We start from the raw sequence: 27,959 nt of genomic DNA, 5'->3' as shown, positions 1-27,959 counted from the left end.
ATAGGAGTACCAGACATTAGACTGGAATGTGCGCTATGAAAAGACAAGAAGTAAGGTTGCGTGACACTACCATCCATTCTCTTTAAAGACCTACCTTTGCCAGTATTTTGGTGACCACCTGGCCAATGTCATCTCTCCACTCTGGGATATTTGGATTGAATCTGTCTAGGTTTCTGCTGAAGCTCAGAGGGATGACTTGGAAGTTATCTGCAGGAGCAGTCAACAAGCATCATGGCTATGATTCAAATTGATCAAATAAAACATAAAATATTATTTTAGCAAATAAATAAAATTAAAAAGAAACTGCAAATACCTACACGTTACGCTGTTTGGACAGATGTGTAACACCTTGGTGGGAACATATGTGGTAAAGAAATCAGTCTGCCTATCCATATGTGTATTTTTTAGCATGAACTGATAGAAGTAGTGTAGCTTGTTGAGAAGCTGCATTTCAAATATGGATAAAACTGTGTACAAAAATCACAAAATAATTCGAGCAACATAATGAAACCAAAGCGAAAAGCTAGTTAAAATGTACTTGAGCTCAGACAGTAAAAAAATCTGAGTTAAACTAAAATAAACTCCCTCTATCTTCAGAGGGAGCTTGATTATAAATAAAACAAGCACATCTCTGTGTAAAATGAATTCTAACTTGCTAACTCTGAATATTTTCCAAAGGTGGAAAAATGTCAATTCAATTTTATTTGTACAGCGCCAAATCTCAACAACAGTCACCTCAAGGCGCTTTATATTGTAAGGCAGACCCTACAACAACAGGCAGCAAATTTGTCTCTGTTATGTCTCAGTGACTCATAGACCAGGAATAGCTTTTAAGGTTTGACTTTACTATCCTAACTCTGACTGAAAAATTTAAGAATGTTGAAAGCTCACTCTCAACAGTAGAAGCCGAGATGTGGTTGAAAGCTATGAGAAAAAGCCTACAGTAAGACAAAGATCTGAATTCAATTTTTTGCCTATCTTAACTACCTTATCCAAAAGAAAGAATGAACATATGCATTAAATTTAAGCTAACAGCATTGTTTATGTTAGCAAAAATGAATGACCTCTCTGCACTGAAACATACTTGACCTCTCTGCACTGAATCATACTTGTTATTACAGTTTTTCTCGATTGCTTAAACACTATCTTTTGAACTCAAATTTCAAAACCATAATGCTATTTTTCAAAAAGCACACCCATTTCCCTGAACTATAAACACTATTCCCCTGCTTTAATACATGAGTCAGATTTGGTGAACTGTTACTGGAAAACTGTACACACAAATCCCTTTGATTTTCAGTGCTTACACCATGTGGTCATTTTGAAAGCACTAGCATTCAATGATGTTGACTTAAGTCAGCACAGCTTGAGCTCAATTTGTGGAAACACTAGGAGTCAAAATATATCACACACCAATCAGAAACTTTGAGGCCCAAAGTCAGCTCATTCAGGTTTGAAAGGTCGAGGAGGAGGAGGAGAAGGAGGTCTAGGGCATCAGGGAAGAGGAGGTGGAGGAGGCAGAGGAGAAGGAGGTCTAGGACGACAGCGACAAGGAAGGGGAAGAGCTAGGGCAAGGAGACAAGCGGTCTTGGATGAATTTCAAGCCACTTTAGTTGACCGTGTCCTTGTTTATGGTATGACTATGAGGGTGGCTGGGCAACGAGAACAGCCAAATTTGAGTCGCTTCACTGTTGCCTCCATCATCAGAACCTTCAGGGAGGAAAACAGGTAGGTGTACTTGCAAAGACTGTTCTGTACAGTAACTTCAGTAACTTTTGAGTTAGTGAACTCAAGTTTTTTGAGTTTCAGTATGTTTCCATTTTTGTCCTGAAAAAGGATATTTGACAGTTACAGTAAATGAGTGCTTCTATTTTGTAGGACACAGAGGGGACCACCTGGTGGAGGCGGGTTAAGGCTTTTGTCGGAGGAGCAGGAGAGGGAGCTTGTAAACATGGAAAATGCCACTAATGTAATCCCCCTGCGAGGAGGAGATTGATTGAGCATGATCATCATTTTCGAGGGATACATGCCATCAGCCTCTCCATATTGACCACATCCTCCGAAAGAACCAATTCCAGATGAACAGGCATACATCGGTTCTTTTGAACGATAGTCTGAAAGAGTGAAAAACCAACAAGTGAGTTCTGATATTGTATGAAGTATTGTGTTCCATCACAGCATGATAGTTTATGCTGCCATTGGTGCACTCTTAAACTGTGGATCAGGGTAACTCTATTGTGTTATGTGTTTTGCAGAGAACCTTTGAAATTGAAGGACGGCCTGTTCCCCATGAAATTATCTTTGTGGATGAGGCAGGTTTTAACCTGACCAAAAGGAGGAGCATTTTGTCTTCATCGTGTGAAAAGGTTTTTGAGGGGAAGAACCACAAGCAACATGACTTGCCAGTTTTGGAAATATTGTTTTTAATTTATTGCACCAATGTGTAAGAATATGTTGTAGTGTGTGTGTTTGAGGCCTTGTGTGTTATGTCTGTGGGGAAAATTTGGTTTTTCAGCAAGTGAATGGTTTTGAGTGTAGAGCTTCATTTTGACCTGAAAATACGATGTTTGGGAAATTGGGTGAGACTTTATGGATTTGTGTTTACTGTTTTGAGAATACGAGGCATAGTTTCGAGAAATGTGTTTAAGCACTCAAGAAATACTGTAATCTCTGGCTCTCTTCCACAACATGTCTTTGATCCTGTCCTCCTTCTCTCTCCCCAACCAATCGCGGCAGATAACCGCCCCTCCCTGAGCCTGGTTCTGCTGGAGGTTTCTTCCTGTTAAAAGGGAGTTTTTCCTTCCCACTGTCACCAAAGTGCTTGCTCATAGGGGGTCATATAATTGTTGGGTTTTTCTCTGTATGTATTATTGTAGGGTCACCCTAACAATAGTGCCTTGAAATGACTGTTGTTGTGATTTGCCGCTGTAAAAATTTACTGAATTGAAAAATTGAATTAAAATGATTATTTTAATTTTAACTTCTCTATTCTGGCCAACAGACAAATGTAACTTTCTCAGAACCTTTAATATAATAACCTCTTTCTTTTCACCTCTTAGCACATACAAACATGCATTACCGTAAACTCGGACAGTTCTTGTGTCCTGCACCATGGATCGGCTGTTTGTAGCCTGTACCGTGACTGAGACTTTGCCTGTTCCTGGGAAACGAGTCAGAAGGCTGTTCTGCAGAGTCAGGATGGGCTGCAGGAAAAATTCACAGTATTAGTGATGAAAACATCTGAAACATCTGGAAAAACAAAAAAAAATGGAGGTCTGGAGGTTAGAAATATTCAGAACATTTTCGGGTTTATTTAATAACTATGCAATATGAAAACTGCTGTGCACAATAAATTTTGAGACTATTTTAATTCATTGCTATAGTCACTGGGCCACAAATTTGCTCATAGCTTAAATTAAAATTGGTATTGCAACTGTTTCAAGTGAGGAACCCTAACAAGAAACTAGCCATATTGTACTCTGGGTCCAGCAACCAATAGCAAGAAGGCAGTGCACAATGTAACTAGTTAATATTTAGCAGCTACACAAATTTTGGTCTCTTTGTCATTGTAAAAAGAAACTGAAAAGTTTAGACATATCAGACATTATTAAAAAATCATCTGTTCTTTACCAGGTCTTAAAATTAAATAAATAAAACATCAGGCAAAGTACAAAACATTTCCTATAATGCTGTGTCATTGTTTATTGAACAAAACCTAATCCAAAATGCACAATCAGAGTGTCAAATTTAAGTACACCCTTACTAGTTCCTTGGGAATTAAAAAGGTAAGTAGCCACGGGGGGCTGCTAATTAAATGCACGTCATTAATTTAATTCGGCAACTGAACCACGGCCACAAAATCAGAATCTTTTGGCAGTTTTCTGGTCTGGAGGAAGAAGTGGAATAAATTCAAGACATTCTTCCTAGTAGTAGAGATCTTGGGAAATTCACCCCAAGGTTACAGTGTAATGCTCAGAGAAAATGCAAAAACCACCAAAACAACCAAACAAGCAAAAAAACAATCCAAGATCTACATCTCAGACTCTACAGGACTCAGCTACCATGTTGAATATTAAAGTTCATGTCAGTAGAATTAGAAAAAGACTGAACAAGTACAGTGTGTCTGGAAGGGTTCCCAGGAGAAAGCCTCTTTCTAGAAAGAACACAGCAGCACTCATTATCTTTGCAAAATTTTATCTGAACAAACTACAACACTTCAGCAACTGTGTTCTTTGGACATACGTGACATATGTGAAAGTGGATATGTTTGGCCATAATGCATAGTACATAAAAACCAAACATTTCAGCACAAACACCTCATACCAATTGTCAAACCCAGTTGACAATTGGGTGATTCTCATTATATATATATATATATATATATATATATATATATACATATATATATATATATATATATATATATATATATATATATATATATAATTTTTTTTTTTGCCTGTCCCGTTTGGATCTTTTGCCATTAGAATTATTGTCTAAAGGCGAAGAAAGATGCCCAACGGATTTACTTTACCAAATGGACCATCCCAGCCTTGCCGTAATGGTCTATTTGATTCACCTTTAATTGTTTATTTTATTTTTACTTGTTGTATGCGGGACAGACTTTACTGGGGGAAAGAAAGGGGAGAAAGAAAGAGGGAAAGAAAAACAGCTGGGAAGAAGGACGGGGGAAAAGGGCAAAAAACAAAAACCAACAGAATAAGCAGACAAAAAAAATACATATTGACCACCTGGATCACCTGTTGAGAAAGAAAAAAGAAAACAAGCAGAAGAAAACAAGAGTAATAGAATAAACAACATCACAATGATATATGGGAATATGGCAGTAAATATTAAATGTTAAACATTGTTGTGCAGCACATAAGATTGACAGCGCACAGTGTGCTTTGAGGAAGGAGCCAAAAAGGGTGTAGTTTGTGTGTGTGATCACCCGTGTGTACACCTGTGGACATGGACGCGCTTGATTTCTTTAAAAGGTTCCTTCATGTAATGATCTGCTAGAGGGTGTGGGGGGCCACTGCCCCGTCCTCCAGGGCATGAAGCAGGTGTGGAGGAGATCAAAACTCCAGACATCCAGAGGCCCCCAGAACACAAGAGACCAAGGAAGACCAACAGAGGGGCAGCCGCACCACTGTCCCAGAAAGAGCTGAGGAGAGTCCCAGATGAGGGGTCACTCAGCAGCCGCGGAGCAGAGGCCAGGGGGGGTTGCAGTGACGTGCCCGTGAGCTCCGCCGGCAGCCGGCTGCGCCAGAGTGACCGAGCCCCGGGCCGAGAGGCCGAGGGCACCCCACCTCCGAAGTGGCCCGAGCGAGCCCCAGGCTCCAGGCCCCGATAAGCAGCCGCCAAGGAGTGAGCCGGTGTGTACCTGGACGCCCACCCCCGGACACAAAGAACCACCAACGCACCGATGTCTGAGGGCGTCCGCCACCGGCAGGGGAAGTGGTGGGGGGAGATAGGCCTCCAAACCTTGGAGGACCTGAGATGTCCCCAGAGAGGTGGCGTCTGATACCCAACCTGACATATAGACACAGACATACAGGCACACACAGATACAAACATCCACTCCCACCCTCATGCTCTCAATTGCAATTACTCCACACTCAACCAACGTGGAGACAGACATAAAGAGACACTGTACACACAATCACACTCCCCAAGCGTACTCTAAGAACCGGGTCCAGGTACCCTTGCCCCTGGAGGGGGAAACTGCACCCAGACCCAGGTGGTGTTACCCTTTTCCCTGCAGTGGAGAGAAGCAGACCGCCCCGACTCCGCAGCAGCAGGGAGGCCCCACATTCCAGACCCCAGTCGGACGGCCAACTCCTCCTCCTAGCCCCCCCGCTCCAGCAGGCCGCAGAGAACGGGGGTGTGAGAAGACTCCAAACCTCCCTCCGCCCGCTCATATGTAGTGTTGATGTATGTGTGTTCTAAGGTGCATTTAAAACCCAGGAGGGCATGGAGCTACCTGCCAGAGCAGCAGGTAAGCGCATAGCCCCTCCTGCTAGCCCTCAATGTCTACGTGTATTTAAAATTGAGAGGTGGGCAACGACGCCAGGGGTGAGGTTGTACACCCTGATGGTAATTTGGATTCCGTGTAGCGTGCCCACCCTCAAGATCCTATATGTATGTGTAATGAGAGTGTGAGTAATGTGAATGTCTAAGTCGTGGGATAAAATTGAGGCACAGGCAGCCAGAAGGGGACAGAGGGGGTGGATGCCTCCTCTGCACCCTGGTGACACACCCCTACCCCAAGGTCCTGCATGTGTGGGTGATTGTGGTGGAGCGGGAAGAGGGAGGCAGCTGGAGATGGGGAGGGAAGGAAGGGAGGGGCAAGTGACCCCTCCCTGGGGCCAGCTCCCCCGCTGACCCCAGTAGGCACCCCCATACTCCACAACCCGCCAGGGAAAGGGGGCCCAGGCCCATCCGGACCGGGGCCCAGTGCAGCAGCGCCGCCCGGCCCCACAGAGCCCGGGACAGTCCACCCGACCCCACCACAGAGAAAACTGCACCCACCCCATCATCCACTCATCTTCCAGACTACACAAGACAATAGACGCCCAGGCTGAGATCTTCCTCCACCTCTCCTGTATCTCCCCCTCCTGCAGAGAGAATTCCTGAGGAGAGGAAAGCTCCTGCAAGATGTGACATCCTCCCCCACCAGTTGAAGAGCCCCCCAGGTGGCTCGATGCACCGGCGGCACCCTGCGCCAGGGCTGGGCCCCCATACACCCACCCGCCCACAACCCCGGCAACACACCAACCAGGACCCAAACCCCTGAGGCCCGGCCAGGGCCCCAGCCCAGAGACGGAGCGCCCCCAGAACCTCACGCCCGTCCCGGATCCACCCAGGGGCAGCCAGGCTACCAGGTCAGTAACCCACGTCCGTCAGCACAGACCCTCCCCTAGCCCCGCTGCACGCAGCCACGAGGAAACCGTCACCTAAGAGCCGACAGAGCCCCTAATTGGCCATGACCGCTACCCCGGGTTGAGCCCCCCAAGGAAGATGCTCCTGGGGAACCCCCCGACGCCCTAAGCCTGTCCCTACCCCCACACCAATCACAACAGTGAAGGTGGGACCAAACTATGACCCCGCACCCCCACTAGGTGATGGAGCTGATCAAAGGAGCCCAGAGCAATTGATCTGATGTGGTGGCAGAGGCTGTATCAAGACTAATGTAATCTAATAGATAATTTCTATATTGGTTAGAATTAAGATTATTTTTATTTTTCCAGTTCATGAGGACTGTTTTCTTGGCTATGCATAGGGCAGTGAAAACCATGTGGGCTATATTCTTTTCTGAAGTGACATTATCTAAGCTGCCCAACAAACACACTAAAGGAGAAGTTGGAATGTTACATTTCAGACACTTCGATAAGTCTTCACATATCTCGCGCCAAAACTTCTGAACTGGTGGACAGAACCAAAGAGCGTGGATATAATTGTCCGGTGAATTGGTTTGGCAGTGTGAGCAGTTGTCGGTAGACGTAAAGCCCATTTTGAACATCCGATGACCTGTATAGTGCACTCTATGTAGTATTTTGTATTGAATTAATTGAAGACTGGGATTTCTAATTAGATTAAAGGTTTTTAAGCAAATCTGAGACCAGAAGTTTTGGTCTAAGTTAACTGATAAATCCGCTTCCCATTTTGCAATAGGAAGTGATATTGATTCATCTGTTTTACAAAGCATTCTGTATATTTTGGATAGTAATTTGGGGGTTTTAAGAGCAAGAAATTGAACCACACTTGGTGGTGTTTGTAGTTCAACTTGACCCGGTTTAAATCTCTTTTTTACTATGGATTTAATTTGTTGATATTCTAAAAATCTTTTCTTGTTGATCCCATATTGTGTAACTAGTCTGTCAAATGAAATAAATTCTGTTCCTTCTAGTATATGTTTTAAGTATTTGATTCCTTTACCACTCCAATCTGAAAAGTTTATCATATTATTGTTTTGTAATATGTCAGGGTTGTTCCAGATAGGTGTATGTTTGCATGGGATTAATGAGGACTCTGTCATTTTTAGAAACTCCCACCATGCTGTCAGAGAGGAGCTAATGTTGACGCTTTTGAAGCATTCATGTCGTTGGATGTTTGAGCTGATAAATGGTAGATCTGAAATCTCTAGATTATTGCAAAGTGCTTGTTCTACATCTAGCCAAGGTTCATCTAAGAGGGTATGTTTTAGCCATCCTGAGATAAACTGAAGCCTGTTGGCTAAGAAGTAGTGCTGAAAGTTAGGTAGTTCTAATCCTCCTTTATCCTTGGTCTTTTGTAGTGTTTTTAAGCTTATACGTGGGGGCTTATTTTTCCAAAGGAATTTGGACATATATGAATCTAGAGATCTGAACCAATCTTGTGGCGGTTTAGTTGGGATCATTGAGAATAAATAATTTATTTTTGGTAATACCATCATTTTTATAGCGGCAACCCTTCCCATGAGTGATATGGGTAGACATTTCCACCTAGCCAGATCACCTTCTACTTTCTTTAAAAGTGGGATATGGTTTAATTTAGTTAGATCTGCAAGCTTGGGAGAAACATTAATACCTAAATATTTTATATTTCCCGATTGCAGTGGAGTAGAAGAGGAATTATGAAAGGAGCAATTAATCGGAAGGACTGTAGATTTTGACCAGTTAATTGAGTAATCTGATATTCTTGCAAAAGAGTTTATCAGTTCAATCACCCCAGAGATATTGGTTTGTGAATTTTGGAGAAAGAGTAACACATCATAAAGGCTGATTTTATGTTCCACGTTCTTGCATTTTATGCCCTTAATTACTGAATTCTGTCTAATTGCTGCTGCCAGTGGTTCGATAAAAATTGCAAACAGTGAAGGGGAGAGTGGGCATCCCTGCCTGGTGCCCCTCAGGAGACAGAAGGTGGAGGATGTTTGGTCATTTGTTCTGACACAAGCTGTTGGGGAATTATATAATATTTTTAACCAGTTGATGAAAGAAGATCCAAAACCAAATTTGTGTAAAGTTGCAAATAGAAATTTCCAGTTAACTCTGTCAAACGCTTTTTCTGCATCTAAAGAAAATATTGTAGTTTCAAGGTTTTTACTGTATGAGTAGTCTATCAAATTAAGTAATCTACGTGTATTAGTTGATGAGTGCCTACCTTTTATGAAACCAGTTTGGTCAGGATGAATTAAGAGGGGGGTTATTTTCTCTAGTCTCTTCGAGAGAGCTTTGCAGATTATTTGGAGGTCTACATTTATAAGGGATATTGGACGATAGCTTGAGGGATATACAGGGTCTTTGCCTGGTTTTAGCAGGAGATTAATGTTTGCAGAATTCATATTTGATGGAAGTCTGCCATTTTCTTTGATTTCCAACAACGTTCTGTAAAAAACTGGTGCTAGAATTGTCCAGAATTCTTTGTAGAATTCTGCAGGAAAGCCGTCTGGGCCTGGAGCCTTATTATTGGGCATATTTATCAGGGCTTCCTGGAGTTCACCTGATGTCAGTGGCGAATCCAGTGCCATTGCTTGAGAGTCTAATAATTTTGGGAGAGTTATGTTGTCTAAAAATTGATCAATTTCCTTTTTAGATGGGTTTATTTGTGGTGAATACAACGTTTTATAGAAATCCCTGAAAATGTTGTTTATTTGTTTCGGGTCATATACTGTGTTCCCAGATGAATCTTGAACAGCACATATAGTTGTTTTTTCTTTATTTATTTTTAGCTGGTTTGCTAGAAATTGACCGGATTTATTACTATGTTCATAATTTTGTAAGCGTAGTCTTTGTACTAAGAATTTTGTTTTTTTTATCAATTATCTCATTTAATTCTAGTTTTGTTTTGCGTATTTTGTTCAGTGTTTCCTGATCTTGGTGGGACGCGTAGGCTTCTTCTAGTGATTTGATGGTTTTTTCTAATTCCTGAATATTTTTGTTTTCCTTTTTCTTTTTATGTGATGAGAAAGAAATTATTTTACCTCTCATCACAGCTTTCCCTGCTTCCCATAAAACCGAAGCTGATGTTCCGGGAGTGTCATTAAAGTCTAGATATGAAGTCCACTCTTTTTTAAAATATTTAATAAAGTCTTCATCTTTAAGCAGTGATGTATTAAATCTCCAGTTTTTACTTGGCGTAGTATTATTCTTGTGCATTAGTGTTAAAGATACAGGAGCATGATCGCTGACAGCTATAGGGTGATTCTCATTATATAGCAACTTGGCTTAGGTACCCTGTTGTCTGCTGCTGCTATTGTTTATTATTGTTTGCTGGGTTTTTTGTTGTTGCTACGGTATTTAAACGTAGAATGGGAGGCAGAGCCTTCAGCTTTCAGGTCCCTCTTCTATGGAACCAGCTCTCAGTTTGCATCTTAATATCAGTCTTAGAGATTTCTTTTTTTGATGAAGATTACAGTTAGGGCCCTTAGTTTCCTGCACCAGGCCTAGAGTGCTGGGGAGTGCTTCTCATGACACACTGTTTCTTCCTCTTAATCACCACCTTTCACTTTTCTGTTTGTACACCACTCTGCATTCAATCCTTAGTTACTTAGCTGAACTAATGCAATTTTAATGGAATTCCACTGATTGTACAGTTAGAAATGAATTTATAAATTAATGACAATTGAAGTTTTTCCTTTACCTGCATGCTGTCTCCTATCCACCAGTAAAAGACAGTCAGGTTGGCCTCACTGGGAAGGACAGTAGCAGTGAGATTGACCTCATGGTTTCTCCCAGCAATGGGAACCACTTCTAGGTGTACTTCCTGTAGAGGGGCTACAAGAAATGAAATTCTATTTAAATAATAAGAAAAGGTCAGACTCTACAGGCCTCAGCTACCATGTTAAATATTAAAGTTAGTGTCAGTAGAATTAGAACATTTCTACCTGACAAATAAGAAGTGAAAAATGAAGTGAGATTCAGAACTGTCTCCAGCATATTTGGGAAAGCTAGACAAATCTGAGAGGAGTGAACCAACTGGCAAAAGATGATTTCATCACGTTTTTTTCCCTGCTAGGTATTAATAGAAATTCAGGACAAATGAGTATGGATGTTTGTGACAGGCAGTGTGAGCTTCAGTGATGAGACATCAGCAAAAACTCCACCTCCAAGAAAGAAAATAAATTTTAGAGGCTATCTAATTAAAACACAAGGAAGTTCACTGGGAAACCCAACCTGTGACCTGGATGTACATGGTAGCCTCATCGTGTCCAGCCATATTCTCAGCCTTCACTTTGACCTTGTAAATGCCTGGATTTTCATAACGGTGCTGGATGGGTTCATCAGTCACGGTCAGGTTCTGGTAAATTGCCCGTACCCCATCACCAAGATCCACCTGATACTTGGTGCTGCTGGTGTCACCCTGTTAAAGAAAGATAATGTTCAACAAACTGAAACTGAATAAATGAGGAAAAAGCAAAAAGAAAACAACTTTTGTCCTACCTGCTCCTGGTGGACAGTGAATGTGATGTCATCCCCAGGTGCCACAGCCAGCAACTGCCCTTTTATGCCAACTCGTAATCCTTTAGGGGCGAGCAGGGGGCAGCTGTGCTTTTTAGAGCTCTGCTGCTTGTCTGGCTCCCCTTCACATGAGTTAGTTATCATCTTTCTGTAGCTGAAACACAGCAGAGGACAGAGTGTGAAGTCAGGCGTGCACTCTTACTGAAAGCAAGATTAGAGAGTGAATAACAATGCTGGTAGGTGTGAACTTGAGACAGAGCCGGAGCTGGGTTGGAGAAAATGTAAAATCAACAAGAACAGACCCAGTGCTGGACATGTAGGTCTGTCCTAGGTGGCAGTCTTCGGGTGGTGAATCTGGATCATACCAGAAGTCAGCGAAGCAGCGGTCAGTTTCCATGTGTGATCGCTCGAATCCATAATCACTACAAAGACATTTCAGCATCATAAAAATTAATAACTGTTCACTAAGCAAGAAAGTTATGCTGGTCTGAGCACATACTTGAAAAAGTAAAGGCCTCAAAGATAACACAGCATGAAGTAGTCTGCACAGTGTCCTTTATTTGCGTTTATAAAAAATACATTTCAGGGCTCGCAAAATCGCTAGCCCGACGTCCCGGGGCTAGCGATTTTTCCAGTCGGGCTACCAAAATCTATCTCTGCCCTGCCCGTCGGGCTATCATAGGAAGGAAAAATATATGTCAAGGCTTTTGCATTCTTTCGGAAATGTAGCTGGGTAATTATGTCATTGTCATCGGTGAGCCAGAATTTGCGCTTGTTTTTTGCTTTCACTTTGCAATCGCGCGAACTGTGTATAGAGAGCGACAGTACTGATTGGTGAGTGACGATAATTTGTGCACCACTTCCTCTGACATCATCTTATCAATCGTTAGCTTACTATGCAAACATGACAAGTGAAATCTCCCGCAGCAAGCTTAAACATGTGAGAGGTTGATCGCGCAGAGAATCGCTGAGCGTTATGTGAGTGCGTGTGTAAAGGCAGCAGGATATATATTTTAGTTCTGCTGAGCCAAATAAGACAGGTCAGGGTGAAGAAGTGACAGCCAAAGAAAAGCTTACCACAAAACGGAAAAGTTAAGACAAATCAGACTATAAGGCAAAAAGAAAGTGCAGCTTTATGGTTTCATGGACAAAAGAATTTCTGTGGCTGCAATATGACAAGCTAAATAATAACCAGGGGTGCACATAAGTGGTCTGCAGGTGCGCATTCGCTGTCAAAATAAAAAACGCGCACAAGATAAGAAGTTGCAACGCGTGTTTGCGTACATAAGATTTTCTGGAGGAGGACAGACATTTGTTTAGAACTCTTAAACATGTCGAAGAAGCTCCTTTGAGCAATTACTTTGGTGTTCCTCCACCTCCAAAGAAATGTCAGAAGGAGTCCGAACCACAAAAGAAGCGCGTATTCTCGGAAAAGTGGTTGCAGGAGGTGAGCTGGCTTCAAACAAATGATGAACGCACAGAGATGTGGTGCAGAATGTGCCGTGAAAATCCCACTCTAGCGGACAAAAACAGTGCCTTTTATATGGACGCTAACGCGCGTTGCAACTTCTTGTCTGGTGCGCGTCTTTTATTTTGACAGTGAATGCGCACATGCGGACCACTCATGTGCACCCGTGTAAATAACATAATGTTCTGCCGGGTGTGTTGTTGGTTTTCCCTCGATTTTTGAGCCGACAAGCACCTTTGTTACTGGGACCAGTAATTTTAAGAAAGGCCCCCATTAGAACCCATGAGAAATGCATTATTGCTCAGTCTGCAATATCTTTCCCGGAACAAACACCAATTGCAATTAACATACTAAAAATAAACCTGAAAAATCAGTTAATAACAGCGTACTATGTTGCAAGGAGTGAACTACCACTGGCAAAATTTAGCAGTCTTTGCAAAATTCAAAAAGCAAATGTCCTAGATCTTGGTTCCACTTGCCTCTTACCCGTGACTTCAGTGGAAATTTCAAATTCAGGATCTGACACAGACTGATTCCTGTTCTACAGTTCTTACAAGTTCATAGAAATTTCTGTTCAATTAGAACCAAGTATTGGAGTTGATGATTGTAATTTTTATACAATGTTGTAATTTGTGTTTCAACAATTTTTTGATTAATGTTTTGTTTCCGTTACAATATTATACTTTAATGTATAATATTGTAAAGGAAACAAAACAGAAAACAAAACATCAATCAAAAAATTGCTCTCTTTTTTATTCGGGCTACTTAAATTTATTTTTGGGCTACCAAAAACTGAAGAGTCCCTGCCCGAAGGGCTACCAGGGATTTTGAAATTTTGCGTGCCCTGCATTTGCTTTTGATTCCACATGTTATGCATTCTACTTTCAGATACAATAATAGAGGAAATATGATGTAATCTGAAACCAGTTCAGTGCGTATTTACCAGTTGTAGTCTTTCTCAGTACACTGGCAGGGTTTGTTGGTCAGAGCTGATGTGTAGCTTTTTCCTTTTATGCAGAATGCAGTGTCCTTCCTCTTCCTGAACGTCCGCTCCTGGCCCATAATGCACTTTTCCTCCTAAGGGTGATAAAATCCATGTGCACACTCTGTAGTCACTTATATGTTTGTACAATCTGATGCAACCAAACACAGCTCGAGAGCCATGACCTCAGAAATAGATCATTTCACTTGGAAACTTCAAAAATCTAGAATCTACAACACAGCTTAAATCATGTGAATGTGCTGCATCTATGTGTGAGTCCGTGTGCATTACCTTCTGATCTGTGAACCGCCAGGAGTCATAATCAGACTCAGTGCACTGACGGGGAAAAGACTGCCTAAAGTCCACTTTCACCAGCTCCCAGTCTGACCTATAGCTGATGTGGCCAAACACACTGCAAGAAAACACACACACACACACACACACACACACACATTATTCTAAGACTGGTAATTCCCAAGATGTACTTTTCTAAAACATACAGTGGCAGTTTTAAAATGTAAGTATTTATTTCACAGCATTATTGTGGCATTATTATTGTGGCATCCAAATCTTCATGCCCTGTATGATGCAAGGGGCAACACTGAGATAATCTTTACCTAAACCATCTTGCAGCTTTACAAATGGATTGTATCTCTATTGGGAATGTAGCTCAAGTGATAAAGCCTTTTAGCAAAGTCACAGTTCCCCACCCTTTCCACTAGATGGTGGTGTTCTACAGGAAATCACAGGTGATGCGCCATATTCCCATTCCTGAATTCAGCTGTTTAATCTGTGTGTGTCTGTTAGAACATTTTTAAACATACTGATGTGACTCAAATCAGTGACTCTGACATATGTTGCTGGCTTGCAATCACCTCGTTGGAGTGCCGCGCAAGCACGACTAATGCTGTCTTTACCAGCGTCGTTAAAAGGTAGTGACAGATGTCTGGGCTGCAGATTCACATATGCTGATGTTCCACTTTTTACCTCTGTTGTTCGCCTTGCTCTTACTTGTTTGACTTGGTCAAATACGGATAATCCTGCTTCTCAAATTTGGAGGATTTTTAAAGCAATTATCTGATTTAAAATTATGCCATGCTGTGTGGTACAGACTGTCAAAAAAGTTTGGATTTCAGTTTTGCTAAGGTAAAATTTTAAGTCTTATTTAGTAACAATTAGCAGGATCTGTGCTAATATTAGCTGATAGCTTACAAGATCACCCTCCTGACCAAATATGGTAACCTCTGACTCCAAAATAATGACACGGCAGCTGCCCAAAAATACTTATCTTGAGTCTTTAATCTAATAAGTAGCTACATACCATCCATCTTTGTATACAGTCTATGATCACAATACACCTATTTCAAAATTCCGAAAACCACCTATGGAGGACAAGGAGATGATCCTGCCTTAGTAATGTGGATGAACGCATGTTTAACATTTCCATCCGTGTGTCTTATCTAGATTTTGTAAACTACATTTTGCTGGGTCACTGCAAACCTTTCAGTGTACTTTATCAAAAAAAATGTTTATTGCTTTATTTGTGCATTAATTCCCACCAGCTGTGGAGTTAATTTAGTTATTTCTTTGTCTACTCTTGATTGGGCGCTCCAGAGCATTAACACTTCTGTTAGTGGACAAACAACAGTCCAATCAGCTCAGTGAACACAAATCAAAACTCATTAACAGCTCCCTTTGTTAAACAAACAGAGCTAAGCAGGAGAAAACACATGTTTGTACATTGTTTTCAGGAGAGTTTTGTTGCAAAATGTGATTAGATTTAAACCAATGATGTGGTTTTCTATTATGTTTCTTACAAGTGGTTTAGAAGCAGCAGAATGAGGTGATTTGATGATCTCACAAAGCAGTATGTGCAGTAGAAACCCCTCTGTGCTGTCCTGATATTTGACTGGTTGTTATTAGTATGAGTGGTGGACAAGCTCTACTCCCCACCTGCCCTTGGTGCTAAGTCACTGTTCAAAGACTTCATTACGGGATGGCAGCCTCCACCATCAAAAATCGAAACTCCGTGGCAAGGAAATAGACCCTGGCTAATCTATCAGACATGAGCTGCCCTCAACACCCTTCCTTGGCCGCCGACCCTATCTCGCTGGAGTCAGTTGGACGGCACATATATATATGTGTGTGTGTGCATGTGTGCGTCTGAGTGTCTCAGCCCAGAGGCTGTGTGCCTGACATCTCTGATAATGGTGAGTGAGCTTGAATGTTCGATCCTCTCCTCCTCATGTGTGTGTGCCTGCGCGTGTATCTGTGCGTGTGTGTGACAATCTCTTTGCCCTTCTCAGCAGATTACAGCTAGAAGTGAGTCTTATCTGTGTGCCAAGGTCTGGAGTCTAAGATGATGTGACAAGTCTCACTCCTGCTAACTTAGAGATGGAGAGATTTGGAGAGAGCAAGAGAGAGAGAAAGAGAGAGAGCAAGCAAGAGAAGACAGACTTTATGCCTAAAAAGACATGAACTCCTGACATCTGCACCTAAAGCTACCTGCGGTTGATATTCAGTAGTCATAGAGTGAGAAGCCAAAGAAATCGAGAAGAAGTGTAGTGGTACAAGTTTTCAAGAACAAAAGAGTTATAGTAATTACAGATTGATGAAGCTGATACCATGAAGCTATGAATCTGTTGATGCTAGATCAGGCAGGAGTCTTTGTGGATAAAGATGTTCACATTTAACACTGTGATTGTGTAGGGAGGAGTAGGTGGGAGAGCCTGGAAAGGTGGAGGGATGCTTTGGAGAGAAGAGGAGTGAAAGTCAGAAGAAGCAATGTGAATGAGAAAGAGTGACAATACAAGGAGCAGAGGTAGTGAAGATGGACAGTTTCAACTAATACGAGTCTGATGCTCAGATTTTTGTTGGGAGAGACCAAAATAGACAGTATTAGAAATTAGTATATCAGAGAGACGGCTCAGGTTGAGTGCTTTGAAGACAATGTTAGAGAGTCAAATAATGAGATAGTAAAGAGTTTGGATAAATAATGCTGTATATCAAGCTGCTAGGCAGAAGAAAATAAGAGCAATCACAGAGGAGGTCGATGGACCTAGTGAAGGAGGACAAGCAGAGGGTTAGTGTAAAAGATGAGGATGCAGGGGATATGGTGAGACAGAGGAAGGTGATTAGGCTGTGTTAAAGTGTAAAGGTTGTTAGGCATTGGTTTAGCTCACTGGGATGAGTAGGCAGCCATAGGCCATATGGCTGAGAGTGGCAAATCCGAATCTGAATCCGACCCTTGTTCATATAATACTGTCTTTCAAGCTGTATATAAAGAAATTAGGGCTTATGGCTCAAGACTTATGCACAGCACTGTAGACGCTAACTAAGCTGCCTGTACTGCTGTACTAGTCTAAGCCTGCTCAGGAGTGAAACACATGCGTTCACAAATACTTAGCAGACTATAGGAGTAATATGTCAGCAGGTGAGTATGTAGGGGTCCTCTCCTCCCATCAATCTCTGCTTTAATGTGAAACTGAAGAGAAACTAGGTGCCCCTCTCCAAAAAGGGGGACTGCTTTATTGGAAAAGAAAAATGAGCTCCTTTAACTGTACTCTATTACCCGGTAGACCTTTCAGACAACTTATTAAAAACGTGTACGAGTACAGGAAGAGTTAAGGGTACAATAAAAGGTAAATTGTAGGAGATGTAAGGTATTTAAATTCTTCTCCACAATGCTGTATATATATAGAATAAGAGAGAATATATTGTCAGCTACATAAATGAAATTTTTTTTTTGTATTTTTTTTAAGGCACCTAAAATTTCAGACCATTTTCAGTTAATTTAACTGAACAGTGCGTTTTATAATTCTGGCAGAAGCACTGAAACTGAAATTTTCACTCACGTCATGACCAGGGTCTCATCTCCTGGCTCACTCAGAAGTCCATCGACGAACACAGAGGTGCTTGTAAAGTTGTGAATGTTCCACGTCCGTCCTTCATCAATACTGAACCTGTGGGAAAGGATGAAGTGTTCAGAATCACCAGTAACTGGCAAAAGAAGCAGAGACTCATGAAACTGTCTTCAGATATAACAAAAGAGCTTTGCACTGATGTCAGCAAATGAAATCTTAAATAACAATCAAAAGACTGGAAATCAACATTAGACTTATCATTTGGTACTTAATGAATTTAGATTGTGTTGCCCTTTACACTGTCTGTCTAAAACCTGCGTGATTAGCATAACTAGCTAAATGCTGAATACCCAGTGCATCCTAGAAAACTGGTGTATCCACTTCATGGTGTAACTTCAGTTTATTTTCAGTACAGTTTCTCACATTGTCCCTCTGTTTGGTTCAAAAAGCTATCAGACTTTAAGGTAACTTTTTCAGCTCATAGCTAGCTTGTAGCTATTGTTTGCCATTGTTTACGGGCCTGGAAGACTCACTGAAATTATTAGGTTTTTAAACCAACTCCAATATGGATAAAATTATTTATCAGATATTAAATTTTATTTACAGTTAGAATCAATACAGAACACATGTACTGTTTTATATTTGAAATGTAGCTCTGTTAAAACATTTCTGAATTAAAGTACTGTCTTTTGAGATAAAACAACTAAGATATGTGTAATTTATTTTTGAAAGTAACCCCAAAATTTTTTTGGCAAAGCCATGGAAATATGGTTATGATTGACTACCTAACATTCATATTAGTTAAACAATACTTTGTTTGCAGAGTCTTGACATGTTTTCTATGTGGGATAACTGGATACTGCACACATTCTTGCCAACAAAATGCTTATTTTATAATGTCTGAAATCTCTTGGACAAGAATTTTGGAATGGCTTAAGAAACACAAGGCATACAAAAAGTGGATTGCAAAATGTTTGATATTCTAAACATGGGAGCAGCTAGGTGCTTTCCATAGCTATGGTCTTTCACCAGAATTATCTTAGTGAGAAAATAGGGTGGCTGTAGCTTAGGAGGCAGAGCAGATCATCTGCTAGTAAGACGGTTGGTTCTTTAATCCATGGCTGCCAGACAAGATACTGAATCAAACAATGAGTGAGGAGTTTGAACTTTAGATTTAAAAAAAACCCCCTAAAGCTTATGCAGTAGAAAACTGTTCAATTTAAAACTGGCTAATATGAGATGAGGGTGTACCTTTTGATTTCCTTCATGTTCACTTCAATTCGATTTTATCTATATAGGGTTATAGACAACAACTGTCGCCTCAAGGCATGCCATGTTGTAAAAACCCTACAATAATAGATACTCCCTCCCCGCCTCCTTATAAGCAAACTCTTGGTGACAGTGGGACAGAAAAACTCAATTTTTAACAGAATGAAATATATGTTTACAACAGATATTTTAGTAGGTTAAATGAAAAATCATTTGAAAGTCATGGAAATTCATTGGTAAAAATTTGTATAAGAACTGTGTAATTTGTTTTTTATAAGTAAAACTATGTAGTGCGAAAATGCACATACATAACAAAGTTGGATCACTGAAGTTGTCTATACATAGAAAATTGACAAAATACAGCATTCATTGCTAATTAAGTGCTTTTTATGCTTTTAGTCATAATGAGACCCTTTTTGTGAAAGTGAAGTGTCTGTTATTCAAGTTTTCTTTAGTCCTGTCTAAAATGAGGTTTGTGAAGCAAACAAAAAGAGCCATCTACCCAGCTTTATTCAAGGTGCCGACAACTCCTGCCGTCAACAGTGGCAGCAGTGCTGAATAAGTGTGACTGTGTGATGGAGACGGATCAATGTTGAATCGAGCAGTGTGTGGCTCGCTCTGCGGGCTGTGTGTTTTAACGATGTCCTAACAAGGACTGCAATAAGATAATTACTGGGTAAACAGGCACTGTGAAAGAAAAACAGATGGATATACAAAGCCATCAAAGCTAGGCCTTACTAGGCCTTTTTATGCGTCAAACAAAGGGTTCTCTAATCTAACAGTGTTTGAAGCCACTTTCCAAAGGCAGAATCAGTGATGTCTTGGGCCTTTCAACTTTAATTCTTTAAAATTGATGAATCAAGGAGTACTGAGGTGTGAATGTAAGCAGGCTATGAATTTCACTCAGACTCTGTTACTTTCATTTCTACTCACTACTTCTTGTAACATCTGACGTGTACAACCAAGCGCAACATCATGAAAGACTTCTGACAGTCCAAGTTTTATTATCTACAGGACAAAGACACTAATGGGCACCACCAAGAGAGTTCTTGGCTTAGAACAAGAAAGCAGAATAAAACTGCCAAGGGGACGGTTCGTACAAATTCCTTGCCTTTGAGTTTGGTCATTTGGATTAACTATAAAAACATTTGCCCTTCGAAGTGATCAGACAGCAGATCACAGGTAATTCGAGGCATGCTGAAACCCTAAAAGTCTTTCACCGGAATGATTTTGTCATTTATCAGTAATAATGGTATGAGTGATATGGATGAGTGAATCGTAAATGAGGCGCTAAAGGCTCTTTTAGACTTTGGTTCATTTGACCAAGGAAAGAAAAAAGACATTGTTATCTAACAAAACACATAGTTACATAAAATGAGGCATAACGCAGTGACTAGACAGTTTTAGTGCCATCATCCTGCATGATCAGTACTTATCATAGTAACTAAATATGATATATGCAAATAGCATGAATTGCTTTTTGTCAGCTTTCTATACGTATAAATACGATCCCTAAAGACCATGGAAACTTTGACCAGATGGCAACTGATGATGGACTCGTTAAGCAATAATGCCTTTTTTTTCTTTTAGAGGTGATTTATTCTTTTTATAATAAAGAGCTTTCATTACATCTGTGTGGCCTGGCTTAACCTCACAGAGACAAAGAAGCAAAGCTGATAAAAAAAACAATGGGTAGAAAGGAGAAAGACCCTCCTACTCTCCTGGCAGAGGTCCGAAGGATCTTCTAGGAATCACTCAACCATCCATATCTGTTGATCTGGATGGTTGAGTGAGAGTACTGCACTAATCCACTAATGCCAGAGCTGGATAGGCTCTCAGTGTAAGTTACCCCCACCACCTTACCCCAGTAAGAAGAAAACCTCTTTCATTGTACAGAAAATCCAGGGTTAACCCTGGAAGTTACCCGAATAAGTGAAAATTCTGCTCCCTCATTCACCAAACTAATTATATCTCATTTCCATCTTTTAGTAACCAGAGGTTTCTTCCTGTTAAAATGGAATTTTGCTTTCTACTGTTGCCAAAGTGCTTGCTCATAGGGGGTGATATGATATTTGGGTTTTTCTCTGTATATATTATTGTAGGGTCTACCTTACAATATAGAAGCCTTGAGGCGACTGTTGTTGTCATTAGCATTGGTTGTAGAGATAATACTGTAATCAGAGAGATTAGCTAGGCAAACTTATAATTACTTCTTATGTCAAACCCCGACCTTTATGCCATTCCTTCAGTGCTATAAAGAAATCAAAATCAAGAGCAGTCATAAATCTTAAATGTGCATAACATTCCTATACAGGCAGTGTGCTAGGGAGGCATCTCATTTTTCAGCCTGCTGCCTTTTCATAATTAGCTGATATGAATGCCTTGTGAGAGCTACAGAGTGTTAAAAAAAAACTCCTTCAAGTTTGAGTGAGTGTATGAGGAGCTGGGGAATTATCGGAAATGATTTGAGGGAGTGTGTGTGTGTACAGTCACTTATAAAAGTCGAGATGCACTCTTCAAGTGGCTGTGAAATGGCATGGCTTTGATGCACACAGTTGTAGCTATCTTACCCCCGCATGGGAACATGGTGTAATCATTTTGGAGAGTCAAAGGCACTACAGAATCTGGGAACAAGTCATATTTTCAGGATTTGGAAAGATAGTATGGAGTGTATAAATTTGGAGGACTTTGTGAAGAAGCATTTTAGGTCAAGAACAGTTCTTAATATACAAGTACTGACAACCTACCCAGTCTTCCACCTATATTTGTTTACTAATATGTTTTTCCTTTTCTTGCCATTCTACACTTTTTTGTCATCTTTGCTTGCTGTGTGTGAAAGGTTAAACCAAGCCACAGACTTACTGAAAGCTCTTTAATATAAAAAGAATACATTACCCCTAAAAGAAACACATTACTTCCATAATGTGAAGTTAAATAAAATATATTCCAGTTTTTACCACTAATGACTACCTTCTAAAGACACCATTCAAAGGCTGACCATGAACTGCAGTGTCCCAAGTTTTAGGATCACTTTTCAGGGTGCACTGGATATGCAATTTATAGCACAGCAAAGTACTGTGGATATAGAGAAAGGCTGCATACTAATGATCTGCATTTATTTTCTGAAGATATTTACAAACTATGCATAACGGCTAAAAATGTGTTTTGTGTGTGGTATAAAAATGTTGTCGTTGATAATTCTTGATAATACAATCAGTAATTTTGTTTATAAAGGGCAGTATTTCCCAACTTTTTGGAGCCACAGCACATATTTCACATTAGAAAAACCACACCACCAAACAAAAATGTAACAAAAAGCATATTGATAGTTTTCTCACACGCACCAGGTATAGCGGAATTGGCTTGGTTTATCCCCAGTATACCTTTTTACTTTCTTCTGACCACTACTCAAACATTGATATAGGCGTTCTTATATATGCAGCTAGCATGCTGAAAAGGCAAGTGTTTTCAGTTGTTTCTAGGTCTCTGTTCGCCATACCTCATGAACACCTAATATGCATTACATGCATTACACCAAGTCAGCAAAATATTCAGATTCTTCACATTTCCAGGGCATTGAAAAGTGGAATGCTGTCAAAGCTGTTTGTCTTTCTGAATTATGCACAATCACCCCTTTGATATCTGGGTTTAGGCTATAGGAACGTGGGCCTGTCACTCCAAACTCTCCAGATGTTTACACCTGAAAAGAACCCCTTGCTGTCACTTTTAAATACAGTAGCCAACTTTAATTTTCCAGCTTGTAGGTTTAATCATGTCTGCACATGATTAAACCTATATATTTTTTTCAATATTTTTTCTTCAACCAGATAACAAAGTATTTTTCAGAGCCTAAACCTAACCAGGTGTAGTGTTACTTAGACTATCAATAAAACATGAATGAAAACCAAACGAAGCAAAGTTTAAATACACAGCTACAAAAACGATACAAAAAAAGATGTACTGCACTAATCCACTAATGCCAGTGCTGTAGTGCTTCATATATTATCTTCATGTGCACGATATTTCAGCATTCAAGGCGCATATGGAAAGGGTATATCTGGCAACTCTTTAAAGGCATTCGTATCAGAACAGGTTGGCAGTAACTGATGCTTTGGGAGGGATCACCTAAAATAATATAGGAATGAAACCAAACTTTCATGGAAACAAGTCTCAAGGCTACTAAAAAAAGAAAGGAATAACCTTTAGACCTTTATTATAACATTGCTAGTTAATATGGTTAAGTGGCATGCATTATTTTTCCATTGAAGGTATGATTGATTATAATAAACCAGTTTGCAAAGAGTAAACTTTGATTTGGCTTTGGCATTTGTCTGGCAGATGCACATTACCCTGCCATGCCAGCTAAATTAAGCATAAAAATCAAGCTTGGATATAGAATTATAGCTTTAAAAAGGCTACATAAGGACTTGCAGGACTGAAAAATTATCCTTTTTTCTAAAAGTCTGTAAATGTGACCGGCAACTTAAAGAACAAAATTGTATTTTGTTATAATAATAGTAATAATAATAATTATAATAATAATAATAATTATTATTATTATTGTAAGGTCTTTATGTTACAATATAAGGCACCCTTGAGGTGACTGTGTTTGTGATTTGGCACTATACGAATAAAACTTAAAATTGGAAAATTGAACAATACTGTTTAGTGTGTGGCTCTCACTCTTAGTACTATATCATAGCTGTGAAAGTGAGAATTTTGGGGGGTCATGGAATTAATTTCTGACGCCAGAACAAACTATACAATAGGAGTGAGATTACATTATGGTGATTTTACGTAATGAAGTGGTAATAATGAACATTCACATTTTCATTACTTAAGAAGTTCCCTTTTTACCCAAGCCAAAGTGAAGGAAGAATGTCAAGGACTCTGTTCCTATCCGAAAAGTCATTTGATTTAAATTTGTGATAAATGCTTTTCTTTTTTCTTTTTTTTCCTGAGCACTTTCTTATCTATGCGCCCTCATTATTTGATCCTTATTTATTAAGGTCAGTGAGATATTATCTTGCTGAGGTAGAAACTGTATTTGTGGACTAAGGGGAAGGAGAGAGAATCGTTTTAAAAAATTCAAGGTACAGTGCCAGAAATCAAAACTTTTTCAAAATCTACAAGTATGCAATTATACTAAGCAACATTTATATAAGAAATGCACCCAAAACATAATACTTTGCAGGGGATGTTACATTTGCAAAAAGGGTATAAACATCTCAATTCAAAGTCTGTATAACAATGATCGCATGGCATTTTGAACATCCACTGACTGACTCTGCATTGGAGTTAGTGTTTCTTTACTGTTACTCATTTTTATCATACTTTTGTCTCCCGTTGATTTAACATCTCCTTGATTTCTTAGTTTTTTTCCATTTTGTCAGTCATGCATATAAAACTAGGGCTACAATTAAAAGCATACTTATTGACTGACTGTCACAGGCTTCTAATGGATGATCACTTCTACCAGTGAATTTCAGAATAAATCATTCCATTAACTTTCATTATATTGATTATAACTGATTTTGGTGACACTAAAAGGCTTTAATAAGAAGCCAATCATGAAAAGATGACACTCCATTAAACAATGTCTTACAGCAGCAGCAAGCAGTAAACATTACTGTCTTTGTCTGTAATCTTACTTGAGTATCTTGAGGGGAATCGAGGTATCTTTGATGGCAACGATGACACCACCGTGGTCCAGATACAGGATATGATGCTCCTCCTCGAACACCTTTCAAAAGCAACATGTTTAGAAATAATAAAAGGCATGACAGTCACAGGCTAATAAACAAATTGAAATAATAGATATAATATACTTTTTATCCTCTCAGATTCTCCTCAGTGGAAAGCTGAGATGGAGAGGTCAGGATGGGAAGAGTGAAGCAGTATAAAAGAAGAATAAAAAGAGAGGATGTGTACCTGTCTCCACGTCTTTCCGCAGTCTGAAGTGATATACATTTCTTCCTTATACTCTACTAGCTTGGAGCCCAGGTTACCTGAAGGCACAATGAGGAATGGTGAATTTTATCAGGCATGAAGGCTCACAAGGGGCAGGCAACAATAACGGATTCAAACTATGTTAGGGATGCTAGAAAGGGAATAACTGAAGAGACAAAGTCACAAAGGTTGAGCACTCCTCCTTGAGAACTTTTTTATTGCTGTGTGTGTTTGGTTTTTGTTTGTTTTTTACATTTGGCCAAAAGGAGAGAATAGGTTTGAATTCTGAATCTGCCAAAATTAGCTAGGATTTATCTCTTTCTCTGATCAAAGCTGGAGGGGTATATTTGAATATTGGAATAGATTTTCTGATTTAGTAAAGTTACGCTTTAAACCCAAATATCTTAAGGGTTTAGAGTTTGTACTTCTTTTTTAAATTAAAATGTAGTTACAATGCGTGTGCTTCAGTAACACATCACTAATTTTAATAACTTTTTTGGTAATGTTGTTGCCATAAAGTTTCCAGACAACCAGTGAAGACCCCAACAGGTTATACAGACGTATGATGTATGTTTTGTGAAAAATGAATTTAGCCAATGAAGATGTCACCCACTGGTTTCTGGACTAATTCGGAAGGTTAAAGGTTAGTTTTTGGTTATTTTTTTCAGATATCAGTGGAAGAGTGCTGGAGAAGTGGGCAGCCCTGGTACATCCTAACTAAGTGTCCACTTATTTAGGAGCCAGGTTAAGGCAGGTACTTAAGGGGCCAGGTTGTCCCCTTCTCCAGGCCTCTGTCGTCTTCCCCCAACCTATGAGGGTCATACACGATTCCAGTAAGGACCCGAGGTGGTATACCATAGGCTATGGTTATAGGGCCGTACACAGTCCAAAATCAACCAGAATCTGGTTTGCCTCTGGAATTTGGTTGAAGCATGGTGGGTGAGTATTAAGTGTGTGAATGGGAATGTGCAAATGTATCCCATAATACCACTGAAATTAAATATAAGTGCAAAACCATGACTACAACTATGCCTTGCAGTATGCATCCACTGATTCTAAGTAGAGATTGGACAGAATAATAAGTTAGTGAGGCAATATCTGACGGTGTGCTCTGAATGCTGATGTGAGGTAATGTGATACTGTAGAGAGGGACACTTGTGTTGGTGAAGAGAACACCAGTTGCTGCTGGTGAAGAGATGCTGGGAAATGGCTTTTCAGGCAGCCAATTACAAACCCATACCTGGCCTGTAAACAATGAAAAGAATAGGCCTGATTTTACTGGCAGGGCATTTGGAGGGATGTGTGCTAGTGTTGCCTATCCTGTCCTGAAAGCCAGCTGGTTAATCCAGTGGCTATGCCAAAATCACCTCACCACCTTCTAACCCTCATGGAAGTCCCAGTCAAGTGTATTATTATGAACTTCATGGTGCGATTTCACCAGAGTGCACATTTATATTATTTTGTGCTATTTTTGGTGGATTATGCCACTCCACTATGTTGCTATGAGGGATGTGGCATGGCCACTCACTGTTTCAGGTCATCTTCTGCATCCTAATCAGAGCAGGGTACACTGTTCGTATCACACAAGGTAAGAGCTTTTTTTTTTTTTTTTTTAGCAGAAATGGGCTTTAGTAGAAGATCAAAAGTATGACTTAAATGGCTTGTTTTCTCTTTTTCACAAACAGACACAGGCAGCTTACTCACTGACTTAATTTCATTTTCAAGCCTTTTTTGCTTTCTGTCAGCAATGGCCCCACAAAGACAAACATAGTAAAGTATCCAATAAATAAAATTGCTGACAGTTTAGTAAACTCCGCTGTGTGTTAAAGTCCCCACGCATGAAGCAGTGTGGTTTTATACTCCACCACTGCACAGACAGAAGGGAACAGCCAAAGCTTTTCCCTTGGTAAATTAAGTGTATCTTTTCTCTGGAGGAAATGGGTTTTCTTGCCTAGCCATGCAAACTCTTTACATAAATACTGTGCAAAAATCTTGATCCACACCTTATTTCTTTATATTTTTCATAGGAAAATGGGAAATTGCTGGGAAATACAATATAAAAGACAAAAACATGAATTTGTTCAGTTGTAACAAACTTTATTCACCTTTATTCTTCAACACAGCCTGAACTCTCTTAGGCAAGCTTTTGTTTTGTCATTCCTTTAAGTTGTCTTCAGAAATAGTTCTCCTTGATTCTTGAAGGACATTCCAAAGATCTTTTTGAGATAGTGGCTGCTTTTTCTCTGTTCTCTGCTAAGATGACCCCACACTGATTCAATTACATTGAGATCTTAGCACTGGGGAGGCCAATACATGACTGGTAACGTTTCATTGTGGTTTTTTTTATAATTAGGTATGCTTTTACCGCATTGGCAGTTTGTTTGGAATAATTGTTACATTGAACAATAAAGCCATCTGTGATGGTTTGGTACTGCATTTCAGTCAGTGGTGTTGGAGATCTTGTCAAAACTGATGAACTTATGAATACAGAAAACACTGTCAGATTTTGATCCGGCTTGCAATATCAAAAGTGCCTGGAAAGCAATTAGCAATGGCTAATGGCCAATCATTTTTCAGCCCGATAATCATCCCAAACCCACCCCCAATGCTGTAAAAACATACCTGGATAGAAAAACGCACAGCTGAACACTATCACACATGGAACCCAGAACTTAACATTACTGAAGCAGCGTGGGAAAGGAAAAAAAGGCATCTAACATCCTTGGAGAGTTTAGGCGGTGCTGAAGAATAAAGGTGGTCATCTCAAATCTTGACTTTCAAGCTAGACAAAATTGTACAAACTCTGGGTTTTGCCCTTTAGATTATATTCACATGATATTGTATTTGCACAGGTTTCAATAGATCGCTACATTGGCAAATGAAGACTCAAGACTTTTCCATTGGATGGATGGCATGGATGGACTTTTCCATCTCACTGTACATTAGGGGCCTGCTGCTGTACTGCTTCCATGTCACTCTACCCT

General features: G+C 40.1%; 1 protein-coding gene across 3 annotated transcripts in view; it reads right to left on the bottom strand.

The window, feature by feature from the left end:
- The window catches only part of sorcs2 (sortilin-related VPS10 domain containing receptor 2), a 353,182-nt gene that overhangs the window by 6,021 nt on the left and 319,202 nt on the right, over positions 1-27,959 (bottom strand). For all 3 annotated transcript variants that reach the window (XM_063470278.1, XM_063470277.1, XM_063470279.1), the window contains exons 12-22: positions 24,958-25,034; positions 24,678-24,769; positions 17,749-17,856; positions 14,186-14,306; positions 13,856-13,989; positions 11,747-11,866; positions 11,427-11,598; positions 11,160-11,346; positions 10,627-10,760; positions 3,080-3,203; positions 95-207 (exon numbers count right to left, since the gene is read on the bottom strand). In XM_063470278.1, the coding sequence (XP_063326348.1) occupies positions 95-207; positions 3,080-3,203; positions 10,627-10,760; positions 11,160-11,346; positions 11,427-11,598; positions 11,747-11,866; positions 13,856-13,989; positions 14,186-14,306; positions 17,749-17,856; positions 24,678-24,769; positions 24,958-25,034 (1,382 nt within the window). The remainder of the gene's footprint in view (positions 1-94; positions 208-3,079; positions 3,204-10,626; positions 10,761-11,159; positions 11,347-11,426; positions 11,599-11,746; positions 11,867-13,855; positions 13,990-14,185; positions 14,307-17,748; positions 17,857-24,677; positions 24,770-24,957; positions 25,035-27,959) is intronic.

Source organism: Pelmatolapia mariae, linkage group LG3_W, assembly GCF_036321145.2.
Source record: "Pelmatolapia mariae isolate MD_Pm_ZW linkage group LG3_W, Pm_UMD_F_2, whole genome shotgun sequence".
Taxonomy (NCBI): domain Eukaryota; kingdom Metazoa; phylum Chordata; class Actinopteri; order Cichliformes; family Cichlidae; genus Pelmatolapia; species Pelmatolapia mariae.
The sequence above is the reverse complement of the archived record's forward strand: the minus strand, read 5'-3'. Positions and strand labels throughout refer to the sequence as shown.